At 39.7% G+C, this 16844-nt stretch overlaps 1 protein-coding gene across 8 annotated transcripts in view; it reads left to right on the forward strand.

The window, feature by feature from the left end:
- EGF (epidermal growth factor) overlaps positions 1–16844 on the forward strand; it is a 58991-nt gene that overhangs the window by 27174 nt on the left and 14973 nt on the right. For 5 of the 8 annotated variants that reach the window (XR_009725715.1, XR_009725714.1, XM_061355213.1 and 2 more), the window contains exons 10-20: positions 675–800; positions 1812–1948; positions 3819–3967; positions 5572–5676; positions 7487–7710; positions 10506–10673; positions 11411–11560; positions 12008–12157; positions 12949–13065; positions 14085–14210; positions 16179–16298. Coding sequence is in view for 6 of the 8 variants with exons in the window: in XM_061355213.1 (XP_061211197.1) it covers positions 675–800; positions 1812–1948; positions 3819–3967; positions 5572–5676; positions 7487–7710; positions 10506–10673; positions 11411–11560; positions 12008–12157; positions 12949–13065; positions 14085–14210; positions 16179–16298 (1572 nt within the window). In the remaining 2 variants the exon portion in view is untranslated. The remainder of the gene's footprint in view (positions 1–674; positions 801–1811; positions 1949–3818; positions 3968–5571; positions 5677–7486; positions 7711–10505; positions 10674–11410; positions 11561–12007; positions 12158–12948; positions 13066–14084; positions 14211–16178; positions 16299–16844) is intronic. The other 3 variants (XM_061355210.1, XM_061355211.1, XM_061355212.1) reach the window with 3 other exon arrangements.

Raw genomic sequence — 16844 nt, forward strand, 5'->3', positions numbered from 1 at the left:
ATCTTTACTTGAGTAGGGGTCAAAATAACTCCATTAGTGCCAGCCACTCGGCTTGAAAAATCATCTTCCCTTTTTGCATCCTTTACACACTGCGGACTGTACTGGATACGTAGGTTCAGTCGGTGCTGCTGTTTTGTTACGAACACTTCACTGAGGAAGCTCTGGCTGGCATTGAGGCTATAACCATTGTACAGCCCCAGGAGGAAAGAATAGTTTCTTTTTGCATGAAATCTTGGTTTGAGTAATAGAAAGTATCAGTTCACCATCCTAGTCTAGCTAACTTCTGGGGAGAGAATGGCATTAACTTGACGTTTCTTCGCATGGAATGCAAAGTCTGATAAAGCTCCTATGTTATTGTAGAGGGGGTGAGATTTACATGGGAGAAAGAGTTCTCTGAAATAACAAAGATATGGAAGCCGCCTTCATATATACCCTATCCCCACTCCATCTTGTGCCGTGAATTTTCAGGAAAGACTCTGGAAAGATACTGCTACTTTGCTTTCACTTCATTTGATTTCTGCTTTCATCAGGAGGTATTTCAGTAAATATGCAAGTCATTGAGATGCTTTGTACTGTAGAAATTCCAAGGGAATCATTATTTCTCTTATACCTCTGATTTTATGTCATTTTTTCTTAGAATGGCAAAGTTAAATTTTTCAAATGCTCTTTTTAAGGTTGTACATCTCCAGATAATGGTGGCTGTAGTCAGATATGTTCTTCACTAAGTCCATCCTCCTGGGAGTGTGCTTGTTTCCCTGGATACAGGCTTCAGCAAGACAGAAAGCACTGCACTGCTATAGGTTCGTATCTTGTTATGCCTGCAAATTTCTGACAGTGAAAGAGTAAACATTTTAGAGTCCTTTAAAGTGGATTGTGTAGCTTGGATCCATTTTTGCACTGGTTTTAGGCTACTTTGTGAAACTTGGGAAACACTAGGTTTTTTTAAAAAATAACTTATTTTAGAAATATACTGGAACAAGCAGCAGTGTATGGTTCAGTCTCCCTCATGGAAGATTCAGTCTATTATCCAACTTCTGCATTTCACTCTAGGCTCCTGTATTGAAGAGATCTATCTTCACTTTTCAGGGTTTTGTGCCTTTATATAAATATGGGTGTAGTTTCTGCCCAGTGTTACAGAATTGGGATTGAGTGTCTACATTTGGAGAATAGGGCAGGGGATAGTCTGCACTACTATAATCTGTCCTACAAGCACAAGAATATTTCTCCCCCACTGGCCTCAGGAAGCTCAGGTATTTGATGTGCCTGTTTGGGTTTTGGATTCCAGAGCCTTCTGTTTCTTCTGAGAAAAGGGCAGACCCTGTTGAACAGCAAGGTATGAGCAATTGCATGAGAGAGGAGCAAAGAGAAGTAAGTCTGTAATATGTTTCTGGGATAAGGGAAAAGCTTTATTTATTTTTTTTTTTGAGAACAGCATTTTTCTTGCTTATACTGTGAAAAGCTTCATGTGCAAAAGTCAAGTGTTCTGACATTTATGGTGTTGATGTGAAATGCAGAGGGAAGACTGTCTTGAGGCTAAGTCACTCTCTGAAATGCAGCAGAACTAGTGGCTTCTTTCAACACAAATCTTGAAGCTGATCTTGGGCAAGGCACTGATGCTGAATACCTATAATCATATTTATCTTTGATTTCTGAGTCCAGTGGAATGTAGAAAAAAATGTCTTCCTTTGTGCTTCTGTTTCTCATTTTGTTTTCTAACGTTGCTTACTTACAGCCTTAGCTAGGTAGTAACACAGACTAGTGCTCACTTTGAAACTAGTGAAATTAACATATGTGCACATTTTCATCAACAGGTCCTAAGCCATTTTTGTTATTTGCAAATGGCCAAGATATCCGACAGATCAGTTTTGATGGAACAGATTATGCAAGTTTACTTGACTGGCAGATGGGAATGGTCTTAGCACTGGACTCTGACCCAGTGGAAAACAAGGTAAGGCATTAAAAATGAGAGGATTTTGAAGTGTTGCAAGGACAAATGGATTGGGCTTTCATGTGCCTTAACCTTTCTGTGTCAGCGATCAGATTACACGTTGTGCTTCTCATTGTTCTGTTGCCTGTCCAGGAGCACAACTGCTACAAGATGTCAAACACTAGTTGTGGAGTTTCATCCTTTATTCACGGATTGACTGTTGATGTTGAATGTACGTTGACATGGCTAACTCACAGAGAATTTGGATTTCTAAATTCATTGCAAGCATGATATAATTTTCAAAGACCTTTTGTATGATTGATAGTTTTCTCCCTTAAGACTTCAGTACTGTTTTATGGAAACGTATTGTGGGCTTTTTCTTCACTGGGTAGCTATAAAAGCAACAGTATCTTTTTTTCTGTATAGCTAAATCCCATGATCTCTACTAAACGTAGGAGTGATCTTAACAAGAATTATGTCCTATGTCCTGACATTATAGAACAAAACTGCTGAACACTCACTGGATTTATTGCTCTTATAAAGCGTTTTCCTTATATTACAAGATATTGTAGTTGGGAGTGTCCTCTGCATAAAGAATTGTTTGTGTGGCTGCGTCACAGTGCCCTACTCCTTGCCTGTGGAGCTGGGAAGAATAGACGTTCAACTGTGCTTTGCTAAACCTTATGTGGCAGGTAGTTATTTTTTTCCCATGGTGGGACTTGTTCACACTGTAAAAGCACTACAAAATGATACTGGATGGTACAGTTTAAGCTGATGAGGAACTCGGTTGAGTTGCTGCACACATTTCAAGGCCTGGGCAGACACAGTTAAACAAGTGTGAATGTTACCAGATCTGTGCTACAGGAGGATCACTTCAGGCACTACTGGAACATCACCACATGCTCCTGAAATAGGGCCCTGATGGGAAACTAGCAGTTGTTGGGTGCTGTGCTGAATGTAATTCAGCTGCGTCAGTGACAGTGGCTGTGTATTGTTGTCCACTTCTGTAGGGAGCTCAGCATGACAGCACTGTTGGCAGTGAGGAGGTGGGGTGACACATAGGTGGCACTGAGATGAGGTATAAGGTGAGCTAGTGCTCAGCATTGTTCTGCGCTCCCCTGGTAATTGAATTAGCCAGTTTAACGCTAAAGGCCACCCTCCCGCTTTGTTTGACCTCATGGTTAGCATCAAAGCAAAGTTATTTGTTTTGTTGTCATCATTTGCAAAGAAAGCCTCAGCATTACTTTGCATATGATTCTGCCAAATAGTGTTTGGCTCCATCTGGGGATCAAATACAAGCCAATTTTTTCCCCCTCATCCTTGGAAAACAAACTTAGTTTCCCCACTAGCAGAAAGCTTTTATTTTGACCCAAGACTGAGAAGCCTCTTCTAGAAATGTTAATGTTTTACAGAACAGAGACCTGGTAAAACATTAAGAGAAGTGCAGGCTGAAAGAGGCAAATTATATAATTCCTTTCGCCTTCCCAGCTCCTTGACACACATACACTACTACTCTCTCCTCCCCACTCCTCCCTTTTTAAAATGAGCAGCAGTGCTTTTGCCTGCCCCTACTTTTGCTTCCTCAGCTGTGCTTCATGTGAGGTAGCTGCTCACTGAAACAAGACCACAGGATATTCAGAGGTCTGTATATAGGGCAACCAGGATTTGCAGCTAAGCACAAGCTGCCTGTAGAAGTCATCCTGGTTGAAAGATAAACGCCTCTTTATTTGTTCAGGGATCACAGGTTACCTGTGCAACCTTTTTGTGAATAAGCAGTTTATGGAACTTTCAAAATGAAAAAGTTATTTTAGAATGGGAATTATTAGACAAGAGAAATGGAGCAGAAAGTGAGATGGGAACTGACAATGCCTCGTCTTTTGTTTCTTCACAGATTTACTTTGCCCACACTGCCTTGAAATGGATAGAACGAGCTAATCTGGATGGCTCAAATCGTGAAAAAATTATTCATGAAGCTATAGATATACCCGAAGGCCTTGCTGTGGACTGGATTAACCGTAAATTGTATTGGACAGACAGAGGGTACATGCTCCACAGTGCATTTATGTTGAAGCATGCCATAAAATATTTGGAATAAATGACTGGTGATACAGAAATAGCAGAGATATCACTCTAAATTCAGGAACGCTTCACATTTTGATTGGGTAGCTGCAATCTCAAGTATATACAGTTGGACGGTTCTTTAAAACTGACATACTGGAACTTTACTTTGAGTCTGCTACTGTATTTTTATCTTTGTCTTTCTAAGAAGCAAAGGTTTGGACTCGATTGCAAGGAATCTAAAGCATGTACTGCATATATACATATACATATGTGCCCATGTGCATGTGAATATATATGTATACACTCCTATTTATATATATGTACACTGCATGTGTGTATCTCTAGGTATATCTTTATATATATACAGTTAGATAAAAATGTTAAGTATTACTGCACTGAATACGTCTTGGGCAGAATTCAGCATTGTTGACAGGTGCAATCATGCCCCTTTAAGTTAATGGAGAGCCTTTGTCAACTATCTTAGGTAAAAGAGGAAGGATCACTGGCAGACAACATGACTTCACATTTTATCTGGTACCTAACTTTGCAGAGAGAAACAAAACTGTTCTTTGGTGAAAAGACAGTGTCAGATCAGAACACACAATGAAGACTCCTTGAACAGCAGTCACCATGTTTCAGTATGACCCATCATTTATTAGTCAATAAAAAGTAGGTTTGAATGTCCAGATCACACTCCTCACTTTTATATATACTGCCATCCTCTTCCTTGCTATAAGGTACAATCTTGTCTACACTATTGCACTCCTGGATAAATATGCCACTGCTTCTTCTGAAATGGGAAATTGTGGTGCTTGTCTCTGTAAAAGGGTCAAAGGTGAAGCTGTGAATTTTTGTCTGCCGCTTTCTTCTCACTCACTGCATTTATCTGTATTCCACATTTGCACAAATATATTTCTCCTTCCATCTTTGTGCAGCCTTTCTTTGCAGGTTCAGAAAGGCATGGAAGGGTGTAGGCTTGCTTTCAGGTAGAGCCTGATATTTGTTTGGCAAGGTGAAGCTTGTGGCAACCAGTACAGTTTTCTGAAAAAAGGTTGGATTGGAAGACTGGCAGTGTATATTCTGTACTTGACTCTGCTGTGGATTTTATGAGTCCTTTTTATCAAAAGGACTTTAGCTTCATTCTTTCCTGTAAAATAGATAAAATAAGTAAAATGCTTGGCTATTTCTGAATGAAAAATGCTATGTAAAAGGTCTCGTTTAAAAATTCTTTATACATTTGATAATGCCATTCAATTAGGAGCTTGTTTTCTGCCTGACTCCCTTTAAAGCTAACATTTATCTATTAGCGATCATACTTCCAACTCATTATCTGCCCAAAGAAGGAGAACTTCATGTCTCCTGCAGAGCAGCAGGTATTTTATCATCTGGACCAGATAATGAAGCTGTAACATGAACTACTTGTTGATAAAACTACTAGGCATCCCACATCAGCAGGATTATTTCCTGTCATTGCAAAGTTATTTATTACAGTTTTGTGCTGAACTAAACCAAGGCAAAAACTTAGTATTTTAGGTAATTAACAAGATAGCATGGAGGATCTAACAGTGCTGTGTGTGTTGCAGGAAGGCGTGCATTGAAAGGAGCAATCTGAATGGAATGCAAAGAAAAATGATCATCTGGGAGAATATCTCCCAGCCCCGAGGGATTGCCATCCACCCATTTACTAAGTAAGGAGTAATAAATGTAGCTAATTGTGTAATACTTGGAGAATTTTCTTAAAAATGAGCATGCCAGCCTTGCCCTTTTGGCAGTGTAAAAGTGCGCTGGTCTCATGTTATAATAGTCACTGTCTTGTAGTTGTGAGGACTGCAATGTTTTATTGCTGGGTTTATTTTGTGAGTTGGGATGTGTTCACTTCTCCTATGGATTTAAAAAAATATCAGAAACATTAAAAGATATTGTATGCAGTTTAAGCTAAAGAAATGTGCAAGCGCCAGAAATTACCCTGACAGCTGTAAGCACCACTCTACAAACTTTGATGAGGCTCTATCTATTGGTGTGAAGAACGTAGTTTATAAACTACTTAAACCAATGCTTCCTACAAAGGATTATTTTTTGTCCATGTTTCAGTTTTTGAGGAAACTAAACCAGACCTGCTGTTGTAGAGATTTGTTGATTTAAATGCACCTTATATTTTCTTACCTAGTGCTGAGATGATGACAGGAGTTTGGAATGTTTAAACTCCTGATGAAATTCTGGCCATTTTAGTCAAAGGCAAAACCCCATGGATGTCAGTCAATATGCCTCCTGTAGTAGCATGTTTTTAAATCTGTTGGATTCCTTTCTTTATCTTTCTTTCTTTTTTTTTTTTTTTTAATGCTCATATCCTGCTATAACTAAGTACTGATGAATCAAGGAATGAAGCAGAGCGGGAAGGGTGTTTTGTTAACTTCACGCTGGACATATTAAAGACCTGAAAGAACCTCTTTTGGTAGAGGTTGAATGCGATAGACATTTTGTAGGAAAACATTTAAGAACAGGTAGTTTAAGGGAGATTTGCCTGTTAGGATTACTGTCAGAGGCAAAGCTAATCTACAAGGGGAAAGGGAGGGGAAAACGTCACTGAAATCTTCCTTATTAGAAAGTTAACGGTGAAGGGAGGAACAGCCATTATAGCAATGTCCATTGTAAAGTCACTATTGAAGGGGGATCTGAAACATAATTAAAGATGTTGAAAATACTGATCCCTGCATTGGCTACAACAAAACTGCTTATGTAAATAAAGCTAAGTGAGTATGTGGGTGAATTCAGTAAACCTGACAGAGGCAGCTGCTGCCTGGGAAGGCTGGAGTCCAGACTTTAGAAGTAATTTGTGATTTTGGCTATCCCCATATTGAGGTGGCATCAAGCAATGTGTGTTCATTGAAAAATGGGATGTACTTAGTCAGCAACACCCAGGACCCTAGAGGGGGACCCTGAGAATCATGATTTTATGAAAAGAAGAAAAGAGGCTGGGCCTGATACTGGTTTATTAAAAAACAACATCAAAAAACCCACAACCATCCAACCAAAATAAATCAAACCCACAAAAACCCTGAGGACTTTTGATTGCTTTGCATGGGTGGCAAGTAGTTTTGGTGTCATTTGTGCATTGCTAAACCCTTGCTTAGACGTTTTTAGGCTAGTGCATTATCTTCTGTTGTCTGGGTTTGTTAAACTGCTATCAGCAGTCATGCGGAAGACACAAAAAGCAGATATAAAGAGCTGGCAATTAGCATAAGCAGGCATTGTTGTTCAAAGGTTTTGTGGCAACAAACAGAGTGAGAATTCTGCATAAATCCCAGTGTAATCATCTGGAGTCTTATGGCAAGTGTGAAAAGATCAGCAGCCAATATATTTGCTTGAAGCATGCAATTTTTCTTATGTGCCTTAAGGCCTATATTGCTCTGATCTGACCTTTCTGCTTTGAAAGAACTCCATGGAGAGGAGGACAAACATTTACTTACTGACTTCCTGTATGCATTTTGTTTTCTAAAGGAGATTATTCTGGACTGACATGGGGGTCAATTCCCGGATTGACAGCTCTTCATTAGAAGGCATTGATCGCCAGGTTATAGCCAGCACTGGTCTGGTGTGGCCCAGTGGAATAGCTCTTGACTACTTAGCTGACAAGGTGTACTGGTGTGATGCTAAGATGTCTGTGGTTGAGAGTGCAAACCTGGATGGTTCTGGTCGTCGAATTCTTGCCCAGAATGATGTAGGTGAGGCTTTGGGGTTGATAATTACCTGTTGCTGCTTGTCAGTGTGCCTGTGTGTCTGCACATGTGCATGTGAATTACCAGCCAGTGGCTGTGGTGTATATTCCATGCAACAATCTGCTGAGGTTAATGGCATCAATTAGTTCTTCATTCTGTAACCTAGTTGGCTTTAATTCATTTTAGCAAAAGAACACTTTTCTAACACTTTCTGCTTTTACTAATCCATCACTTTGCATTCTACAGACAACTTTTCTGCCTTCACAGTAAAATGGAAAGAAAAAGATTTTTAAGCATGGTTCGCTTGTTCTGTGTATGGCTGTTTAGTGTTATTCAGATTTTGCTGTGTTTATTACACCAGTGAATTATACTTGCATAAGCTGGAACAGAATTAATCTTGGCTGTTAAGGTCTTTGAGCAACGAATCTGCATCTTCACAGTGTTGAACACTGAGATGGCTCTAAATACACAATAGACACTGACTGGAAAACTGATTTATGCAATATGCTGGTAATTGTTATGTCTGAGATTTCTATTTGTGACAAGTAACTTTTTCTGGAGTAAGAAAGCAGAAGTATTAACAATGAGGAACTGATGCTGTACCACATCTAAAGTAAACCATATGTATAAGAATCCTGTACATGGCAAATTAGTTTCTGGAGAGAAAAATTCCTTTTGTGCATGACATCTTTCTGGGGACAATTTTGTTAGTGTGTATACAAAACATAGCAGAATGAGGACTCTTGGCTCAGTATCATGATTGCCATGGGTAAAGACTCTGCACTTACTCTGTCAAGCAGCTGCTGCTCTAGTCTGTGCTCTGGGAAGGTTTGCATTCATCTCCTAATCAGATACCCTCCCACTTGTTTGAACATGAGCAGTGTGAAGTCTTGAAACAAGCAGTGTTCTGCAGTTCATAAGACATCAAAAGGCCTGGGCAGAGTGACTCCTCAGCATTTCTCTCTTTTCCCCTGCTCTTCATATTCTGCTGTATGCTCACCTTGAAACTGATCTGCAAAGGAGGACCCTGAAGCCTGTTGAAAGTGTCAGTGTTTTCCTGCACAAGGAATGAGACAGTGTCTTCTGGGGAGAAAGCAAAGAAGAACTAAGAGCACTGGAGAAAAACAGGATGTGGGAAAGGAGGAGGGCTTGGAGCAGTGATATGGCTGTTTGGAAGTGGGAGAAAAGCACATCATCACCTATGTGGAAAGAAAGAAAGAAAGAATGTGCAAAACTGTAGGGGTATGAATTTAGAAAGGTAGGAAGACTTGATATCCTGATGTTTTGCCAGCGCTGTTAGTGAAACCAGAATTCAGCTTCTGTCCTTGGACAGCTGTACACTGGACAGGAAGGTGGCATCCCTTCATAGGCATTTAACATGGTATTTTCTTTTATCACAGCAGCTCCCTCTAGTGCCCCTGTACAGAGAATTCATTCAGTATAGTTGCATACAAAATAGTTAAAATTATTCCTGCTCTTTCACCTGTTTTCAACTGTAAGTAAAACAGCCTTAAGAGCCCACCTAAGGCAGTGAGCAACACAACCATTCCTTTTGTTTAGGCAGTGAGTGGTGTTTGCACCCTTGTGGAAAGGGTATATGGGGTTATTCATTTTCCTGATCCTGCTATCTCTATTGATGGCACTATACTTTTGGTTTTAATCCTTAATATATTTCTAAGCTAAGATGTTAAGGAATTGCAAGTCAAAGTGGGGTGTTGTTTGTTGATAGTGCATGCTATAGATCCCAACACTGTGAGGGTGGGGACAGTACCTAGATCTTGAGCTAGCTGTTCAAATTTCATGGAAAGAAAAACTAAGAACCACACTCCACCAAGCATAGTTCAGTTGAGGTAGCAAACTGCTAACAGAATAACAATATGCTCTTCAGCTTAGCAGCTGAAGACAGTGTTGTAGAATTTTTGTTGTGTACGAGTGGGTTTTGCCAGTTTATTTAGGATGTGTATTTAAGATATACCAACACATACTCCTTCTCCAAGGTTCCTGTTGTAATCAGTGAAAAGAGAGGAAGTAGCTTGGAGGATCTACTGCATTCTGTGTATTGTGTTAGCTGTTAGTTAGTTGACTAACAGACAGTAGCTAACTAGCCACAGCCTACTGCTGCTAGTTGGCTGAAGTGAATTGGTTCCCCTCCTGAATTTTGCACTGTGAAAAAATTGGCTAGTGAATGTCTGTGCATGTTTATATATACATGTGGACTACTGTGTTGCACTTGTTTGTACTACACGTTATGGCGCTTGCAGAGACCACACAGTGGCTTTGGGTCCTACCATGAGTCAGTGGCTATAGTGTCTGTAGCTCCCAGGCTGCCCTGTGCTGGTACACTTTTGCAGGATGATACATGCCATGAGCTCTTCTTTTTGCTGCTATGTGAAGACTGCAAGAGGAGCTGTGTACCTCAGCAACTCTGTGCTGGGCCACTTACTGGCAGAGGAGGGAGCCGCTCCACTTCTGCAAGGCTGGTTCCAATGCTGCTTCAAGAAATGATGAGTCTAAGGTAGAAGCATCTTGTGAACTTGATCTGGTTGGAGGTCACCAGCGGTATAGAGATTGTACTGAGTCAGGCAAGTGTCATAGCCTCCTCTGCTAAGAACATAAGTAACATGTTCTCATGGTCCATCATTCAAGGACTCTTACCCCACTCCGTGAGACATCAGTGGAGAAGTGGCTATGGCTATGCCACTGTGTTAGAGGTAGACCTGTATGCAGATACTGCTTTTGTTTACGTGATTTCTTGTGTGTGTTCTACAGATGTGTAAATGAGAAATCTGATTTCCTTGTAGGCCACCCTTTTGGTGTAGCAGTGTTTGAGGATCACCTTTGGTTTTCTGACTGGGCTAGGCCATCACTAATGAGGGTGGACAAGAAGACCGGACAAAACAGGGTACGTCTTCGAGGCAGCATGCTGAGACCCTCATCAATGGTTGTAGTTCATCCTTTGGCGAAACCAGGTATACTGCAAAAATTACGCAGTCATTCCCTTCCAGCCTCCTCTTGTTCACTAATATCAGTAGAATACATGTCCCCAGGGAGAGGATTATCTTCTCAGAAATAGGCACTTTAAAAGGCCTTGACTAGTAAGACTGGCATTTATTGAAAGCACCATCTGGGCATGTGTCCCAGAAATGCTAACAGATTTCGTACACTTATGATCATGCACAAGGATAGATGCTGATCAATTGCCACAAGGCTAACACAGAGTTCTAATTCCTATTTGTCTTCATTTATTAGCATTCCTCACACACACAAATAATAACAAATGACACAGGGAAAGATTTTGTAAGATTTATTAGTTTTGGATCAAATAGTTTGATTTTCTGTTCGGAACAATCTCCCTGTAAACAGAAAAACAGGCCAGGGTTGAAAGAAAGTAATTACAGGTTCCCTCTGCCTTTGCAATATTCTTTCAGGGAATGTCAGGACTCTAAATATTAAAGGAGAAATAGAAATTAAATAAAAATAAGAGTGATGTATGCATTAGATACAGAGTATGTGAATCTGCTTCCAGCCAGAGGCTAGGTGAGAATATTTATGCTTTACTATATGCATCTTTTTTTAAATTAACAAAAAAAAAAGTTCTAGTTTTTGTCACTCCTTCTTTGTTTTCCAACTGCTTCAACTCTGCCCAGTGAAAAGGAGATGCTGACTGAAGAAGCAGCTTGTTAAGTTACCTGTTTTTCTTCATTAGGGGTAAATCCTTGCCTTTATGAGAATGGAGGTTGTGATCAGATCTGTGAAAACAATTTTGGAGTTGCCCATTGCACATGCCGTCCAGGATTTGGGAAAACTCAAGATGGAAAAGCCTGTCGTGCTCTGGATGCTTCCAACACAACAGCAGGTACCTTCCTTCAGCACCAACGTAAGAGGACACTTCTCCTTCCTCCCAAAACCCTTGAAAATCCTAATAGCATTGAAAAATATTCACCTTGGTCTACATAACAAATGGTAGTTTCTCTGAAGAATGAAAACACTGGGCTGTTGTCCTGGGATAATAGTATGTTGTCTGACCATTGTAATTTTTCCCCTGGCCCAGTATGAGATGTTTGCAGTGCTGACAAATATTGTGAGCAGTGAGTTGCATTATTTGTCTTTTGTATTTGAGAAATGCCACCAGTGAGTGGTTTTAGGAATAATTTGAGGCCAGAAACAGGCTAGTCTGGGATGGTACTCATGTTTATTTTAAAAGAAAACAAGTGTGATTATTACAAAATCGACAAGTGATGGAAAACCGGAAAGTTAGTTCGATAGATTTAAACGGTCTGACACTTTTTTCTTGTCTTTTTAGGAAGTGTCTCTGCACACAAGGAAGTAATGCCAATGGCAACACCAGACACCTTGCTCCAGAGAACACAAACCAGTGGGATATTCAAGGATACAGACAATGGGGAAAGGCAGAATATTGGCGTTTTCTTGATGGCTGAAATCATGGTATCAGGTAGAGTCTGATGATTGTCTTCCTTCTATTTACTGTGAAGCTCTGAACAGGTTTATAGAACAGAAAAAAAAATCATAGCCCTTAAAGGTAGAAAAACTGAGTGTCAAGACTGGGGGCATTCACTCTCTTAACCCTCCTACAAGAAGGGGGGTCTCTGCAGTTATGCTGGGTAGGATGGCTTTTCAGTTTGATTGTCTCCATGATCCTTCACTATGTCAACAGAACTTGATAATGTTATCCAGGTCTAGAGAACAAGTATTTCTAATTTGGGACACTTGTGAAACTCTTTCCCTTAGATTTTATAAATATATTAAGTTCCTCTGAACAAAATAGCAGCAAACGCACTGAATTCTACATATGGTTGGTGACACTAGACCATTAAATTATACAATAGGTTTTGTTTACAGAATTCAGAAATCTTGATACTAAATGATATTTTAGCTCCATCTAGACAAAGACAACAGCCCTGATGATTGTATTGACTTGTCATCATTAACCCTAGAAAGCCAAGTTTCAAACTTTGTATGTTCTGGTATTCTTCTTTTTTTTTTTTTTTGTTGGTTGGTTTGTTTTTTGTTTGTTGCTTTTGGTTGTTTTTTTGTTTGTTTTGGTTTTGGTTTTTTTTTGTGTGTTTTGTTTTTTGGTTTTGGTTTTGGTTTGGTTTGGTTTTTTTGCCTGGGGGAAGGGGTTGGTTTGGATTTCTTTTTTTATAATATATATATATATATACATCCTTTGATCTGTCCACATGCATCTACCGGTCATTTTCTTTCACTTTGTTTATACAATAGATCAAGATGATTGCTCAGCACTAGAATGTTTTGTCAATGCAGAGTGTGTTTTGCTGGAAGATGGTGCAATGTGCCAGTGTTTGAAAGGATTTACCAGGAAGGGGAAATCATGCTATGGTAACAAAATACATTAATACAGCCTTCTGAAAAACTGTTGATTTGGAAGAAAATCTATCTTTTCTCACATTGGCAGCTCTGCGGTGTGAGCTGTCAGAGAAAGGTCAATGGTATTGCTTGTTTTGAAAGGCGTGGTGAGCAGAAAGCATGTAAGAGGGAATGGTTAATTATTATATGTTTTGTTTTCACCTGAGTCATGAGTGCTAATCTTATTAACAAGTGATAACATGGATAATGAAAATAAAAGCATAATGTATTTATTTGTAAAAACTACCTAAAAATAAAAGTTCAGTCCATAGTCATGATAGTTGATGTATAATTTAGAAGTAGGTAGTAAGGAATCTCTTAAAATTAGTATTCCTGATGTAATGTTTATGTGAAAGGCTGTTCTTGCTCCTTTCTAGCACTAGAAAAAGACTAATAATCAGACACCACATTGCTTGGAGTGGTCTTTAAGTTTTTGGACTTGCATACTGTGTAAATGGAAGCACTTTGTTCTCTCATAAAGGCCAGGCCAGGAAGGCATTAGAAACAGAACAATTTACCATCTGATGTCTAAACATGGAGACTCAAAGGAGTCTATGTTGCTATGGAAAGGGAAAAAAAAAAAAAGGAAGGTGAAATGAGTATAATTTTTTTTTCATTGTGGTACTTTTTCTATTCTAAGCTTTTGTTTTCTTTCTCAAAATCAGGTTTTTCTCTGAGTAGGGTTTTAGAATAAAAGGCTAGTTTTGAATAGGATCATTCCCTCCAATTGGGATTTTTTTTTTAATCAAGTGGTATTTGTGGAACCTCTAGGTCTCCAGTTTAAAGTGGCTGGTTGTCTGTCTTAGGCTCTTCAGAACATCCCCATCAAATTTTATACCAAGAAAAGCCCTTCTCTTCCCATTTACTTCAGATGCGTAAATGACAAGTGACAGCATAGTCTGAGGGAGATTCATGATGTAGACTTTTCTTTTTATCGATTTACCTTATGGTTTCCTGGCCCATGTGTCCCTCCTCCCTGTTTTGTCTCACAGATATTGATGAGTGTGCCGTAAATATGGACCGCTGTAATAGAAACGTTTCAGTCTGCATCAATACGGAAGGGGGCTATGTTTGTAAATGCCTGGAAGGCTACACTGGAGATGGAGTCCATTGCTACGGTATGGGCATGTGTGAGAACTGTGCTGTGTCTGAAAGGCTGGGGCAGGATGATTGAGCAAATAGCATGTCTTATGATTTGTGCTAGCCTTACATCAAGCTGTGAAGCTGTCATACAAGCTGTTCTGCTTCTCTCTGAAAAATCTGGTAGGGGCATGGATCCTAACAGTGGCTCCCCTAGACATTTATCATTTCTTATTTTCCGATTCTTTCCTTCTTGTCTCAACTGTGGCAATATCAGCAACTGATCAATATGCAAAGCCTGTAGCTCTCAGTGGATACCTCCTTTCAGTGTTTGCCCTTTTTTCAGTAGCTATAGCAGGAGAGAGAGGAAGAATGAAGGGGAGGAAAGAAGTGGAAGTGAAGCAGTAGAGCTTTATTGGAAATCATTGCCATGAATATAAACGAAAGCAGGTATTGAGTGTGTCATAATACTCATCAAATAATTCCAGGTCTCTTTAATAGGCATGAGGCTCAAGGTGTGACACTGACAACTTGAGTACATTTAGAGTCTTGTTAATAATCAGACCCACTGATTTTTTCCATTGAGCTCTAATGCCAGGTCCTTAGTTCATTCACTTCATTTTGTAATATTTTAATCCATTTTAGCTGCAAGTATCAAGGAACAGGAAGCTTTCTCCCCAGTGTTTGACAAGCACACAGTTTGTTCAGAGCTTTATGAGAGTGTTTTCTTCTCTTGTTCTTTTCCCTTTTCTTTTTCCTTTATAGCCTAATTCAAAGCCCATTAAGTTTGACCCAATTCTTACATAGTCCTTAGTGGACTTTGGTTCTTTGACACTGACAAGGATGACTGAAAAACTAAGAACAGTATCATTATTATGGGCAAGGTGAAAAGTATCAGAAGCAGGAGGTTCAAGAGTGCATTCTACCTATAGTGGTCAGAGATCCAGAGCTTATGTTTGAGGATGTTTGGAAGTGCAGACAGAAATGACAAGCTTCTCCTGCTGTTTCAGTGCCACCTGCAAGGTATATCCTTAGGCAGCCCTGGGCCCTCACTGCCTGTCCTATAATTGCTCAGTTAGAATGATCGTGGTACTGATCACTACTAATGAAAAGCAGTTCATTATCTTCCTGAAGTCCTTAAGTCTGGAATATGGTAAGATAGTTTTCACAGTGTTTTATAAACAACGCAATGTTGTTGTGACGTAAACGAAATTGAAACTAATTCTGTTTTTTTCAAGCTTGACATGTAATATAAAAACCAGAAACTGGTGATTTTGTACTTCAATTTTAGACACCTGCATTCCATACACAGTGTCCAGAGATGTTGTCAGAACATCCAAAGATGGTATAAGTTCATGTTGTGTTGTTGAAATCACATGCTCCAACAGTTTTATTCCCATATTTTTGCTTTTAAAAGTGCTCTGAATTGTCTGTAGTGTTCTGGACTATAGCTTGTTTAATTTTATGGTAGAAAAGTCCCAGTGGTTTATGCAATAATTTCACACAGATTGGCAGGGTAGATTTGTGATTTTGTTAACCCAAAGTAGATCTGGCAAATGTATTCTGCTGACAGTTCATAAAGTGAACCAGAGGCTCCCAGTCTCTGGTATGTGAACCTTTTGAAAGCCTACACCTTTGAGGAGGGTGCTTAGGCACTCAGCACCATGCATGTGCCAGGCTGTACTCATACAGGGTGAAAGCTATGACTAGCAATGCCAGAAGTCTTCTCCTCAACTCTGCTGCATTTGTTCTATGCGGAAGCGTTTCCTTCCTTCTCCTTGTGGAGAGCTTCTGCAGCAGCATAGCATGTTCCGAGAGGCTAGGGAGGCTGTGGCTACTTGGCATAGGAAATACGCTGGTTGCTTTTCTGTTACATTTACATTTGCATAAGGAAGGTCTTTAGTGTTTTTCTCCAATGCCAGGAGACTTCAATGCTGCAACTGCTGCCCTTTAGCTGATGCTCTGAGGCATTTCATTCTTCTAACTGCAGACTGTTTGGGTGACAGATATTGATGAGTGCAAGATGGGGTCCCACACCTGTGGAGAGAACGCAGCCTGTGCAAATACAGAAGGAAATTTCACTTGCTTGTGTGCTGATGATACTTCTAGAACTGTCATCAGTTCCAGTGAGTACATGGAGTGAGCAATTAAAATTAAATGTCCCTTAACTGAGAACTGTGCTCTTGGATAAATTGTTATACCTGGAAATTAAGGAAACCCTATATAGTGACAACGGGCAGCTTGTGGATCCATTTAGCATTACTTTTGGAGGCTGTTTTGGGGTGGGCTAAGGAGACCAGATTCAAGTTTAGCTTGGAAATACCTACATTAAGGTTCAATGCTAATTTTTACTGTCAAATATAATGACACATCTACCTAACAGCCTTTACAATCAACAGAAGCAAGTGTTTCCTAGAGGTAACATTTTTTGAGGTGGTTTCAGTCTGTGTCATTTTTCAAGCTTTCTGTGCCTTCTTCCCCTTTGCAGAAGGCTAGCACAAGAACTGCACATAATTTAAGTCCCATTTAAGCTTCAGAATAAGTCAGTCTTTCAGATCAAGTGGCTAATTTTTTCAAAAGGGCTCTGAAACTCTTTAGAAAATCTGGTTGCCATTTTGATGATGGGAGATATTAGTTTAATGATAGGAGTTAATCACTATTGCCTATCTGAC

Source organism: Neopsephotus bourkii, unplaced genomic scaffold (assembly GCF_033783945.1).
Source record: "Neopsephotus bourkii isolate Nb327-2 ecotype Australia unplaced genomic scaffold, CSIRO-AGI_Nbou_v1 NB_787, whole genome shotgun sequence".
NCBI classification, from domain to species: Eukaryota; Metazoa; Chordata; class Aves; order Psittaciformes; family Psittacidae; genus Neopsephotus; species Neopsephotus bourkii.